The sequence below is a fragment of the Podarcis bocagei genome (assembly GCF_964188305.1).
Source record: "Podarcis bocagei genome assembly, chromosome: 2".
In the NCBI taxonomy this organism is placed as follows: domain Eukaryota; kingdom Metazoa; phylum Chordata; class Lepidosauria; order Squamata; family Lacertidae; genus Podarcis; species Podarcis bocagei.
The window spans coordinates 75,856,160-75,870,404 of NC_138126.1; the positions used below are offsets into that span (position 1 = coordinate 75,856,160).

The 14,245-nt window shown below is 45.8% G+C and overlaps 1 protein-coding gene across 4 annotated transcripts in view; it reads right to left on the minus strand.

Moving 5' to 3' along the window:
- FNIP1 (folliculin interacting protein 1) overlaps positions 1 to 14,245 on the minus strand; it is a 90,573-nt gene that overhangs the window by 45,029 nt on the left and 31,299 nt on the right. For 3 of the 4 annotated variants that reach the window (XR_014005685.1, XM_081185486.1, XM_081185485.1), the window contains exon 2: positions 2,649 to 2,775. Coding sequence is in view for 3 of the 4 variants with exons in the window: in XM_081185486.1 (XP_081041612.1) it covers positions 2,649 to 2,775 (127 nt within the window). In the remaining variant the exon portion in view is untranslated. Of the gene's footprint in view, positions 1 to 2,648; positions 2,776 to 11,290; positions 12,101 to 14,245 lie in introns of those variants that run through there. The other variant, XM_081185487.1, reaches the window with a different exon arrangement.

The window sequence follows — 14,245 nt, forward strand, 5'->3', positions numbered from 1 at the left end:
AGCGCATGCTTTGACTGCCACAGTAGTGTTCTTTTCAGCAGAACTGTTTGTTATCAAGAAGTGTTGACAGGCAATATATTGCAGGTCTAACTTTCTTTTGCCTGGCCTTCTCCTGAGGCCATGTGTCCCTCTAAGCGAGAAATGTCACTCCAGCAGGCGTGGGGAAGCGGACATAGCCCTATCGTGTGTGTCTGTGGGCGGGCAAACCCCACACACATACATGCTCTGAAAATCAGCTGATTCTCCACCCATTATGGCGGACAGCTTTGTTCAAGTCCAAACCTTCCATGTTCCTAAGCCAACAAAGCCGACACTCTACTGGAGAAGGCCAGGAGCTATAAATCATGCTGAGACATGTGGGGGTCAACAGGCAGAAGGCATTGAATTCTAAAACGCAGCTAACAGATGCTCTTTTCACAGTGAGAAAACGTCTGTCCCACACAGTGTTTTCTTGCAAAGGGCAAAAGTGCCGTGGGATGCAGCTAGCACTTTGTGTATGCCGTCAAGTGAAGGAGTCATTTGCCACTTTGCTAAGAGATGAAATATAACAACTTCACTGTCTACAAAGAGATAATGTCTCTGCTTCGGAAATGTACTCTGCAGTTACTTACAGGTAAAAGGGCTCAGTATGTGGCTAACACTTATTTTAAGGCCCAGGGCCTTGCATGTGAAGAGATGCCATCATTGGAATCCCCAGTAGTAGTAGTAGTAGTAGTAGTAGTAGTAGTAGTAATTTATTATTTATACCCCGCCCATCTGGCTGGGTTCCCCAGCCACTCTGGGCGGCTTCCAACAAAACACTAAAATACAATAACCTATTAAACATTAAAAGCTTCCCTAAACAGGGCTGCCTTCAGATGTCTTCTAAAAGTTTGGTAGTTACCGTATTTTTTGCACCATAACACTCACTTTTTTCCTCCTAGAAAGCAAGGGGAAATGTCTTTGCGTGTTATGGAGGGAATGCCTACGGGTGGCATGCCTACGGATTTTCCTCCTCTAAAAACTACGTGCGTGTTATGGTCGGGTGCGTGTTATAGAGCGAAAAATACGGTATTTTTCTCTTTGACATCTGGTGGGAGGGCGTTCCACAGGGCGGGCGCCACTACCGAGAAGGCCCTCTGCCTGGTTCCCTGTAACTTGGCTTCTCGCAGCGAGGGAATTGCCAGAAGGCCCTCGGCACTGGACCTCAGTGTCCAGGCAGAACGATGGGGGTGGAGACACTCCTTCAGGTATGCTTGTGAGATAGTACAGTACATTTCCAGACTTCTTCAGTACCTCCCTTAAAAGTTTTTTCTTTCTTTAAAAGATCGATCTATACATCCAAGTAATAGATTCAATGTTTCCCAACCTGATGAGACAGGGGAGGTGGGGTAATCAAATAACGAGTGGGGAGAAATGCCAGTATAAGGGAGAAGATTGGAGGAGAGAGATAGAATCCGGTTCACACTTAACACTAAGCCAAACCATGGCTGAGCTTGAACACATGTATGGGTTCCCATGTGACCATACCTGCTCCACTCTTCCTCCAGTCCTGCTGCTGCTGAGTTGGTGTGAGCTAAGCTAGTTTGGCTTAGCATTATGTCCAAACCCAGGCTCATGGTTCATCTTCCTCAGGAAAACAAGGAGCGGTAGGCCACAAAACAAGCCTTAGCTACAGTTTGTGATTTAACTGGGGGCAAGATAAACAATGGATCAAGGTTCAGATGCAATGCTAAGCCAAACCATGGCTTAGCTCGCAGCAGTGTGGCAGGACCAAACCAGCCACAATCTTCTCTTTGGGAGGCTGCATATTTCCTTGTTCATGATAAGGCTCAGGTGCGCAAAACCTTTTTTAGCCTGGTGGACCAGATCTTTGTCTCTACAAGCTCCATGAACCAAGTGCGCAGGCCACGCCTCTCCCCGCCTCCTGCCTGATGTCACGTATGATGTCAGGGGTAAGGCAGGCAAGTGTGGTTTGGGGGAAACAGCATTGTGAGGAAAATTGGGCCCACAGTCTGGAAGTTCCCCCGGCCCAGTGCTAAGCCGCAATTTTGCTAAGCATTATGGGAAAACTGGGTGGATGCATAACCCTCAAGCATGCAAGTGTCCTAATAATCGTCTATACAGCAGTGCTGAGGTACCTGTGCCCTGCCAGATGTTATAGGACTCCCATCAGCCCCACCCAGCCAATGGTCAGGGATCATAGGAGCTGTAGTCCAACAGCACCTGAAAGATCACAGGTTCCTCTCTGTTGTTCTACAGTGCACCTGATTCACCCTCACTGGAATTATTTTCAAACTTTATTAAATTCTGGCTTGCCAGAAGACGAGTAAGGGAATAAATAGAGAAGGCATTTTCACGATCTAGGCTGTTCCTAAAGCTACAGGAAAAGGAGAGATCCTATGAGAGGAAATATGATATAACAAAGGGCTAAGTTAAAAAGAGGGGACTGCTGTAACAGTAAAGCAATTAGGAGGAACAGCTGAAGCACTAATGCACTGCAAACACAACCTCTTTTTAAACATAGCATTTTGAATATCTCTCTTCAAAGCATGACTACTGATGCAAATAATTTATTGTTGAAGCCTGCATGAATTAACTTTGCATTGCAATGGGGGGGGGGGGGGTTGAGGGGTAAAGGAATTCATACTAGTGTGAATATTGCTCACCGAGACGGATGCATCTTCAGTTCTCCTCTTAGCACTGGAGTCAAATAAAACATTTCGCCCTCTTCTTTCACAGTCCTGGTACACAATTAGTCGGATCTGACTTGGATCAAACTCCGGCAAAGGCCAGCTTTAATAGGGAGGAAAAGTGAGAGAGAGTTTCTTATCTCTGTGGCTTTTACAATAGAGTTTATTAAAAGAAGTTTCACTGACTTTATTAAGGGGTAACAACAGGTAACAACAATATACATAAAATGCAAATTTAATTTGTGTAAATATATATCAACAGAGAAACCTCTTCATCCAACTTGCACAGTGGTATAAATAAATGGGTGTAACTCGTCTGGGAACAATAATCTTTGCTACAACATTTTCTTTTTTAAAAAATCAAAGGTACTTCTAATCCTAGTCAATACACAATGCAGAGTATGATTACAATGTTTGCATTAAAAAGCACCTAGTATAACGCCACTATTATTAGTGGAAAGGGAGATACCAGATGAGAACAATGCAATGTTTATGGGGAAGAAAGCTACAGGAGGCGTTGGCTTGTCTCTGGATTTTTATAGTTTATACCATCCCACAAAGAATTCATCATGATCACGGGATTGCCATGGCTAATCAGTTCCTGTTTCATAGACATCTGAGATATCATTTTATCACCACATTTATAAGAGCACAAAGGCCGCTGAAATCATCTCCTGCACCTATAAAAAGGAGGAATAAAAATACTCTTCCTGGGACTGGAATATTAGATGCTTTAAAAAAGCAAAACTTCGGTCAGCTCCCGTGTGCCGTGCTAAATCAGTGCAGAGCAGAGCAGAGCGGGGACTGCCTTCCGCGATGCTGGCCAGCTTCCCATTGGCTGCAGGAAGCTCCTGCAGCCAATGGGAAGCTGCACACGCCTCCTCCGCGCCAGAAGGAGTGTCAGAAATAGTGTTTGCGCATGTTTGTGTGCGTGAGCACTCCAGCCCACTGTGGCGTCTGCGGGACCGTGAACCGGCCCAAGCCACAAAAACTTTGCCAGCCCCTGGTCCAGATCAAACACAAAACCAGGGGTGGGGGAGCCTTTTAGCGCACTGGAGTGGATGGTTCTCTCCTGTACCCCTCACAGGCCAAGGTTGCTGAGTGTCAACTACCTGACGTCACAATGATACCAGGTGACCTTTTTTGCCCGAAGAGGTCTTTGTGCGGTGCTTTGAAAGGGGCTTGGCAGGCACTGTCCATCAGTTGATCAGTGGTGTTTGTGAACACCCTTTTGGCTGAGCCAGGTTTTCATCTATAGGGGAGGTAAGAGAGGGGTCGGCCACAGGGGCAGCCCCAATGCCGCCTACACGATGGGGGTGCAAACTCTGCAACTCCTCAACACTGGCCTCAAATACTGAAATTGCCAGAGAGAACAAATGAAAGCAAAGCTGAGATAACCTTGGAAAACCTTTTTAACAAATAAAACGTATGTTTAGATTCTCGCCTAAACTATAATCCCTGATATATACAAAGTGGCCCACACTCTTATATATATCCGTACTTGAAGTTAGCTTGGTATTTCATGCAGTGCTTAAAGCCACCTGCATAGATGTGGCATTTCTACATTTAAACCCATATTGTTTTCATCTTGCAATTGTTATTTAACCAACAACTCTACACCAACCCTCCCCAAACAAATCCTTTCATTTACCTAATATGCAATAAGCCCACCACCTCTTTCTTTAAGACATGGTTTCCATTTAGTAGTATTTTGACATCTGACTCTTGACAGCTGCCTGGCAAGGAAGAGCAGAAAGTGTTCCAGATCTTTAGGGAAGTCTGCTTATAAAAAGCTCCAAGAGCAGATTACGTGCTAAGAGGAGAGTGAGCTAAATATATATATATTAAAAACCCAGCCGCATTCATCAACATTTGATCAAGGTAAAAGGAACCTGTTTACTCCTCCGTCTGAGCACATGCTATTTTAACTATCCTTGAAAGGCTTTGCTGTGTCTCATAAATTACATTTCATGATTGACCCAGCTAACTATTATCAGTGTTACATAACATGTCTTCCAAAAAATATTCCTTGGCAACTGGGATTGAGAGAAAGTGGAGAAGACGAGCTCAGGGAACAGGTTCAGTGCAACAATCAATAAGACCCAGGCACATTGAATCCACACATTTATCCTTCCAAGAGCCAACCATATATTTTTGCAGATATAAGATGTGTGAAAAAGATTTTGCATGAATCACAGAATTGTGGAGTTAGAAGCAATCACGAGGGTCATCTAGTCCAGAGTTCCCCAAACATGGGTCTTAAGCTGTTTTTTTGTACTACAACTCCCATCATCCCTAGCTAGCAGGACCAGTGGTCAGGGATGATGGGAACAGTAGTCCAAAAATAGCTGGAGACCCAAGTTGGGAAACTCTGAATTGTAGAGTCCAATCTTCTGCAATGCAGGAATTTCAACTAGATCACACATGACAGATGGCCATCCAACCTCTGCTTAAAAACTAAGAAAGGAGAATCCACAACTTCTCATGAGAGTCTGTTCCACTGTCAAAGTTGTTCATAGGGCTTCTAGTGCAAGAAACCTGCAGGGCAGCAGCTTGGGGAAGGCTCTTTTAGAGAATCAGGCACCATTTTGTGCATGGTGGCTAGGTTATTAACTACTACTACTGTGGCTTGTATTTCTTTTATGGGTAAGATGAAGAAAAGGGCTTGAATGGGCCATTGGACTAGACCAGTGTTGTTTGTCAGTTGTTGTCTGAGTGAACTTCAATGAATTTTGACTCCTAATGAGCTGTTTATACTGTTTGGATCTAAAAACAATGGATCCACCCAAGAAAATATATCACTGTATCCAGTACCTATACATATTGTCACATTATTTCATACATCTGGAGGGAAGTATACTTTATTATTACTTTGAACACCCAAGATATGAGATACGGCAAAACACTCTACGGCTCCTGGAATCTGATGCTCCTGGGTACCTTAAGGATGGTTTGCTTTGTAGGAAATACTTAGTGTAGGAAGTACTTAGTCTACTTTGCAAATGTGTAATATCTAGGTTTTAAATTGCTTAACAAATAGGTTGGTGTTTTGCCAGCCCTACCTCAACACACTGTTGTTGCCCATAGGCTGAGATTGTAACAGTGATCGGGAGGTACAATAAACAGAGGAGGGGCTGAATGTATGTAATTAGGTGAAAGATAATAACCAGAAAATGAGTATAAAGGATTACATTAGAAGCAGTACGGTAAATAAAAACAAAAGGCCCGAGATTTTCTCTCCCTTGGTTGCAGGCAGTAAGGCATTTTGGAATGACTTAAGTTGTGTTCAGGACACTGTATACCATGCATTTTAAATAGCTGTGGGGAAACATCCTGTTCATGCCTAAGCATCTTCCACAATCAGCTGAGGACCAGATGTGACCTTGATCTTTGACTGTTCAGTATTACAAATGATGTGGTTGATGGGTCGTACAGGCTCCATGAAGAAATCAGGAATGGCTGCCAATTAGCTGCTGAGCTAAGTTTAGGGTGCTGGTTTTGGTAAATAAAGCCCTATGCAGCTTGAGGCCAGGATAGCTGAAAGATCGTCTCACCCCTTATTTGCGTGGCAAGGACCCGGACCCCAAGCTTCCCCGGAATAAACCCACGAAAACAAGGATATTGATTTAATGGGATAAATAAGGCCACAACTTTATTGGTTACAGAAGTGAGCGGTATTGGCTTAGGCAATTGGGCGAAGCAAGACTATAATCTGACTGCTGCAAGCCTGCAGGAAGTCTCGTTGAAGGGTTAACCACTGGAAGGGGGGAGCCCTCTGATGTACATCAAATGAGCCCCCCCCCCCCGGGTCACCGTTAGGGCTGTGTCTTGGCCCTAGCCCATGCCCAGGCTTCGGACAGGAACCACACCCCCGGATCCCTTTAACGGGATACCCTTACCATGGAGGGGCAGGTGGAGGCAACAACCTCCCCTCCCATAAAAGGCTCACCCAATGCCTAACCGCCAATCGAGCCAAAGGCTCGCCATCAACACCCTCACACCTGCAACCAACACTTAATGCCCTCCTCGATATTAGCCAGCCAATAATCATTGCCCATGTCAGAAAGGTGAACACCATCATCATGAAACAGGGCCTCCTGGGATGGGGACCCTGCTGACGTGGGCAGCTTACCTCCGCCCACTCCAGGGTCGCTATGGAGACCCGGTTCCCGCCCGCAAAGCAGCCCCTCCCTAATGGGGAGCTGACATATCCAATCACTGCACTCTGAAGGTGAGGGTCTCTTATCAGGAGTTCCATCCTGCCCAATTTAGGAATCAAGCTTTTAGCTTTGTGACATTGACTTTGACATCCCTTGAATATGCACCTACCAAAGACTTTCTCTTTCAACAAGCCTTTTAAGTTGAGCTCTTTCTGAGTCTGCATCTATAAAGGAATTGTTTTAGATTTTCTTTTTTTATCACTTGTTTGCTGCCATGGACTCCTTTAGGAGGAGGAGTGGGATAGAAATTTATTCAATAAAAATAAATGACTTAATCTGTCTAGGCTTAGTAAGTGTCCCATTACACATTTTAGAGACGTGTCCTTTGGATACAACCAGGCTTCTGAACAGGCATGCATTAGATTACACTGTTAATGATCTTTTACAATAGACTTTTTTCAAGATAAATATCACTTTCACATTAAGCACAATTTAAGAAGGATGTTGATAAGCTGGAACATGTGCAGAGAAGGGCAACCAAGACGATCAAGAGTCTGGAAACCAAACCTTATGAGGAACAGTTGACGGAGTTGGGTATGTTTAGCCTGGATAAAAGGAGACTGAGAAGAGATATGTTAGCTGTCTTCAAATATCTAAAGGGCTGCCACATGGAAGATGGTGCAAGCTTGTTTTCTCCTGCTCTGAAGGGTAGGACCTGAACCAGTGGATGTGAGTTACAAGAAATGAGATTCCGACTAAACTTCAGGAAGAACCTTCTGACAGTAAGAGCTGTTCCAAGCTGGAACAGACTCCCTTGGGAGGTTATGGACTCTCCTTCCTTGGAGGTTTTTAAGCAGAGGTTAGATTGCCATCTGTCATGGCTACTTTACTTGAGATTCCTGCATTGCAGGGGGTTGATCTGGATGACCCTCAGGGTCCCTTCCAACTCCACAATTCTATGACTCTATGATTCTAACTGAAGTCTATGACATCTGGAGGTTGGGGAAGGCTGTTCCAAAAAATAAAAAATAAAGCTATCAAACCACTATTCCCAACAGCATATCTTAAGTAAAGTTATGAAAACTGCCAGGTGATGAATCACTTTAAACTATTTTTAAAGGACATCTACGCAAATGATATTTATAGTTTATGCCATCTTATCTGTTCTGCATGCCTTTCGTGTTAGCACCTTTCTGGAATGTTGATAGGCAAAAGCACACTGGAATAGGTTCTTGCTCCATTTGTCTGGTACCCTTGCCCCTCTGACTCTTTCCAACAGTCACCAAAGCTGTTCGCCTCAATGGAAAGTATAAGTGACATAATCATCTAAGCACCTAGTACTGTTTAACAAGGGAAGCATCCAATCCACTTGCTAACTAATGATCAAATTACACTTCGGCTTATAGTATTTATCATTTGGATTATATTGATGTAGGTGCAATGATTTACACTGCATAGGAAACCAGCCAGCATTAGGCTACTGTTAGGATGATCTTTGGGTTGGAATTAGGAACACTGTAGATTTTTAGAAGTTAATATAATGGGGGTGGTGGTTTAGGATTAGAAATTACACATTTGTTAATGGTCATTTGTAGAATTTGTGACTGAAAGTATGGCAAACTGAGGTTGAGATGGGAATAATACAGGCAAAGGCAAACTCGGCCCTTCAGATGTTTTGGGACTACAACTCCCACCATCCCTAGCTAACAGGACCAGCGGTCAGGGATGGTGGGAATTGTAGTCCCGAAACATCTGGAGGGCTGAGTTTGCCTGTGCCTGGAATAATACAACACTATAGCACCTGGAAGAGTTGAATATCACAGGGATTGCTAAATTATCAGTTAGAACCCAACAGTGGATTATGAGACCTGTGGATTGAACACTTCCTCCTATGAAGGAGGGGAGAGGAATAAACAGTGACAAAACTCACCATCAATAACAGTATGTCAGTAGTTACTAACAAATGTTTATGTTGTTTAAATCCAACGTCTCTCAAAAGGACTTAAATTGTGCATAGGATTGTAGCATTGCTAATGGATTTGTAGCTCCCAGCATTGACAAGGCCACTACAGTGTGTGATACAATGGTTAGAGCTGTCAGACTAGGACCTTGGAGGTCAGGGTTCGAATCCTCTCTCACCATATACATCACTGGGTGATAATAGGCCAGTTACTGCCTCTCAGCCTAACCCACCTCACAGGGTTATTGTGGGGATAAAATAAGGGGGAGGGTGCATGCCAGCCACCTTGACTGCATTTGAGGAACGGCGGAATATAAATGTGGTTTATAGAAAGGTGAGATATAAATAAGACCTATGTAGTTGGTTGTGTTGAAATGCTGAGACAGCAAGAATCAGGACCTGCAGGCCACAATCTGCTCACCAAGGTTAAGTACCCTGCCCCTATATGGTTTGCTACCATGTGCCCATATTCTGGGCTCTGAACTGGGAAAAATAGTTCCCGTTTGCCTGGGAGAATCGGTGGACAAAGGAAGGTTAAGCCTTCGGATGCCCCTCTAACTAATCTTCCCCTGCAAGTTCCAATCTACTTCTGCATTGCTATTATCTTGTCAAATGTGGCTTTATGTTCCATGTTTGCCAAGATAACGCAAAGTTGTGGCGACTGTTATACAGTGTTAGAATCCAAAGCAGACTTGGAACAAAGTCAATTGGTGACATTTTATCCTCATCTGAAACTCTTACAGTCACAGTGCCTGCTGGTTAAGACCTCTCCCACTTTATTGTCATTACTCTGTAACAATCACCTAGGAAGGAAACATTAGCCAGCACAATAATTTCTATATGGAGTCTCACGATGTCTGGGAAGCCTCCCAAATTTAGCGAGACCTGACTGCTTTTCAACAATCTTCTCTCGCCTCCAAGGGCGGAGGATGTGACTCTCTCCAGCAGCACAAAGACTCCCAACCTGAGATAGCTGTCGCAGGGGGCATGTGTCCCCTTTCTCCTGAGATGGAACTAGGCCTGGATCAAAGTTGCAAAGCCAGTGGCTAACTTCAGCACCCATAGAAAGGTCTGGTTAATTGTGGGGGGGGGGGGACTGAGTTAGGGGAAGAGAATGAAAATCAGTGGCAAAACTATAACCTGGTTGCTAGGAATCCTGCTTCACTTCTTGAAGACTTTTTTAAAGGCTAGAAATGAATTGGTCTTATTCCAAAATTCATATTGGCTTGTAAAATGCTTGGTTATTTTATGCAGGGCAGAGGTGATGATGGGGAAAGACATAACTCCTGTCTCTGCCCGGATACAGGCCACTCTTGCATTTCACATGTATAAATCTAAAGTTACGAATGTGGTACCATCTTTTCCAACTAATGTTTAATATTACACAAGCTTATTACACTTGTGCCTTTTAGGGTGCAAGTGTAAAATCTGGTCTGTTGGACTTGCCCATTAGCTTAGCAACAATTTGTAAAGACAGATGCACAAGTTATGGTCAAAGAAGCCTGGACTATGCGTATCCTATTTCACTGCCACATGGAAAGAAATAATGCATTCTGCAATAAGAACAGCAATAAAACCCAGATCTTATTTGCTGCCTCTAGACACTCCTCTACCTTAACTTCTGGCTGTTCTCTACATGGCTGATTGCAAATGAAACTAACTTCAGTTTATTTTCATATGTATCTCCCACCTGTTAGTCCCTATTTTATTTTTGATAATTTGATTCAAAGTCAGATCTCTATTCAGGTTTTTTGCATCCCTACTAAGGGATCCAAGTCTTTTTTCTCCCTTGCTCTGAGGTTAAATTTTCCATAGTCAGGTCTTCCTCTTCCCTGTTTTTCAAAGCAATATAACAGCTCTTGATAGGTATAATTAAATCATATATTGATGCTCTGACGATTCTACTGCTTTAATATTAAATGTAAAAACTTGCAGGGGGGGCATTATCCAGCCAAAGTTAAGTACTTTTTAAGTTTCATTAATTTCAAATGGGAAAGTGAACCATGTGCTTCAATGCCTCATAGTCAAATTAATAGGATTTAAATAGGTTTAACTTTGAGTAGAACAGGTGTTAGAAATTCAGGTGGTGAGGTGTGTGTGTTGTGGAGCTGTTTTTAAAAAAGATACCATCAAAAAGCACCCGTCCCAATTTCTATGAGCTTTACACAGATAAACTTTCACCAGTTGATTATTTTAGGAAATAATCCTTATTACGGAGGAAGTCCCACCTAAACAAGATTAATCCACCAGGGTTACAAGCACTAGTGTTCCAGGCACCATTTCATAATCTTTCACTACAACACAAAATGCCTTAGGAAAAACAACAGAAGATTATATACATTCATTTTAAAATAGTGGTGTAGTACAGAGCTATCCCCCCCTCCAAGAACATAATTATTTCTACAGTATAAAATAGGACAACTTCAAATATATACACATATTTATTTAGCAAGTCTGCCACTGAAAAGAATGCCCAGATCATAGTATTTATTTCATACCTGGGAAGCATCTTTCTCCCTTAAGCAAGCTCCACTTTTCGGAATCTCTATAAACTCCTGTTAGGAGGACCAGCTGCCAACCCAGGTTAATAATAGAAATGAACCACATTCATCCAGAACCACAAGACTGTCAGGTGACAGACCGAGAGGACTGAATTTAACTGAAACAAAAGATGTTCCATGCTGTAGCATGAAAAGGAGAGGCCGGGGGGGGGGGGGAACGGGACACGAGGACGAGGAGGGCAGCCTTAATCTTAAAAGGCAGGATTACAAGAAGAGAGGAGAAGGGAAAAACCCTTGAAGAAAAGAAACAGGTCCCCGAAGAAGAATCCACGCGTTTGCCCAAGGATCCACATATGAACGCTGCCTTATAGTTTCATAACCGGGACCCCGCCTTTCCATTCTGTTGATCAGTCCAGAATTTTACTACAGCAAACACTGCCTGTTTTTTCCAGCTCCTTTGTTTCCTCGGGGGTATTACTGCAGAGGACAGAAGATCAATCTAATTCATCAGCGAGCTAAGTGCCCCCTTGGCAGCCAATACAGACTGTACATGCCAGTTTAATCTATCCTCCTCCGTTGGCGAAACCGATATGGGTTGAGCCTCATGACCAGGGTCTCCTGGCAGCTGCGGCTGCAATTCCGCACCTCCGTGGTCCACGCTTGTCAGACAGAAATTCAGACTGATCGAAGGGAGAAAGACAACAAAGCAGCCTCCTCTCTCGCGACCTCCCTCCTTTCCCCTCCTCTCATTTTCTACATTCCTTGGAGCTGCAGGATGCCTGCGTTCAACCCTCGCTGACAAGCTCAGCCAGATGAGTGGAAAAGCAAGCCCTAATAGCCATCATGTGACCCGGAGCTGTCAGTATATGCCACCTGGATCTGCAATGAGCTTGCCAGCCAATCCCAGCTCTGCCTTAGATACATGCATGCAGATTTCACCATGAAAATAAGGCCATTAACCCATGTGGGGCTCTTGTTTGGGTGTCTGATTTATTATTTAGCACGAGTGGGGAAACTCTGCTTCTGATTATGCCTTCTTCTTCAAAGCTCTGGCACAGACCAGTGCAGCATGCCAGAAAATTTCAGTTTAAAGATTTATTATTTTTCTCTCCCATGAAATCTTCACCCTCCGGCCCTCCCCAGACTGGATCTTCTATAGGAACAAAGGAGGCACTGTTTGCTCTCTAACGGCTCATTAATATTACAAGTGAAACCCCAGAAACTGCCACACACACACACACACACACACACAATTGGATAGCAATGTACAGCTATAGACCCATTTAGAAATTGTGCCCAGCTTCCTTGCTGTAAACAAGGTTTCATAACTGCTCTTGGGGCAAAACACAAAGATAGAGGGAGGGCTGTTCTAGGAATAAAAAGCAAATCTTTTAGGCTTTGACTTAAAATCTTGGATGGAAGGAAAAGCGCAAGCCATGGGGTCCTGTGTGCTTGGCAGTACAATCCAACACACGCCTGTCTACAAAGAAGTAAGTCCTATTGCGTTCAATGGGGTTCACTCCCAATTAAGTAGGTCCATATGGGATTGCAGCCCCAAAGGTGGTATACCCTATCTTTCCCAACCCTCTTTCACATTTCCTTAACTATGTATAATTTCAAGAGACAACATGAAAAGGTTAACGCGAGTAAAAGTAGTACCGTATTTTTCGCACCATAGGACGCACTTTTCCCGTCTTAAAAACTAAGGGGAAAAGTCTGTGCGTCCTATAGAGCGAATGCAGGGAGGAGGCAGGCAGGAAAAGCCCTCAAGAGCCCCACACAAGCTTCGCGCGGCTCTTGCGGGCTTTTCCCCAAGAGGGAGAAGGGACTGACGCCGCCAGTCAGTCCCTTCTCCCTCCTCTAGAAAAGCCTTGCACAACCTCTCCAGCCGGGGGGAGGCTTCGCAAGGCTAAAGAGGAAGCCAGGGCAGCGAGCGCGATGCATCCCGTTCGCTGCCCTGGCTTCCTCTTTAGACTTGCGCGCCTCTCCAGCGGGGGTGGTGGGGGTGGGAGGCTTCGCAAGGCTAAAGAGGAGCCAGGGCAGCGAGCGCGATCCATCCCGTTCGCTGCCTGGCTTCCCCTTTAGACTTGCGCGCCTCTCCGGGGGTGGGGGTGGGGAGGAAGCCAGGCAGCGAACGGGATGGATCGCGCTCGCTGCCTGGCTTCCCCTTTAGACTTGCGCGCCTCTCCGGGGGTGGGGTGGGGGGTGGGAGGCTTCGCATGTCTAAAGGGGAAGCCAGGGCAGCGAGCGCGATCCATCCCGTTCGCTGCCTGGCTTCCCCTTTAGACTTGCGCGCCTCTCCGGGGGTGGGGGGTGTGTGGGAGGAAGCCAGGCAGCGAACGGGATGGATCGCGCTCGCTGCCTGGCTTCCCCTTTAGACTTGCGCGCCTCTCCGGGGGTGGGGGGGGGTGGGAGGCTTCGCATGTCTAAAGGGGAAGCCAGGGCAGCGAGCGCGATCCATCCCGTTCGCTGCCTGGCTTCCCCTTTAGACTTGCGCGCCTCTCCGGGGGTGGGGGGTGGGTGGGAGGAAGCCAGGCAGCGAACGGGATGGATCGCGCTCGCTGCCTGGCTTCCCCTTTAGACTTGCGCGCCTCTCCGGGGGTGGGGGGGGGGTGGGAGGCTTCGCATGTCTAAAGGGGAAGCCAGGGCAGCGAGCGCGATCCATCCCGTTCGCTGCCTGGCTTCCCCTTTAGACTTGCGCGCCTCTCCGGGGGTGGGGGGGGGGTGGGAGGAAGCCAGGCAGCGAACGGGATGGATCGCGCTCGCTGCCTGGCTTCCCCTTTAGACTTGCGCGCCTCTCCGGGGGTGGGGGGGGGTGGGAGGCTTCGCATGTCTAAAGGGGAAGCCAGGGCAGCGAGCGCGATCCATCCCGTTCGCTGCCTGGCTTCCCCTTTGGACTTGCGCGCCTCTCCGGGGGTGGGGGGTGGTGGGAGGAAGCCAGGGCAGCGAGCG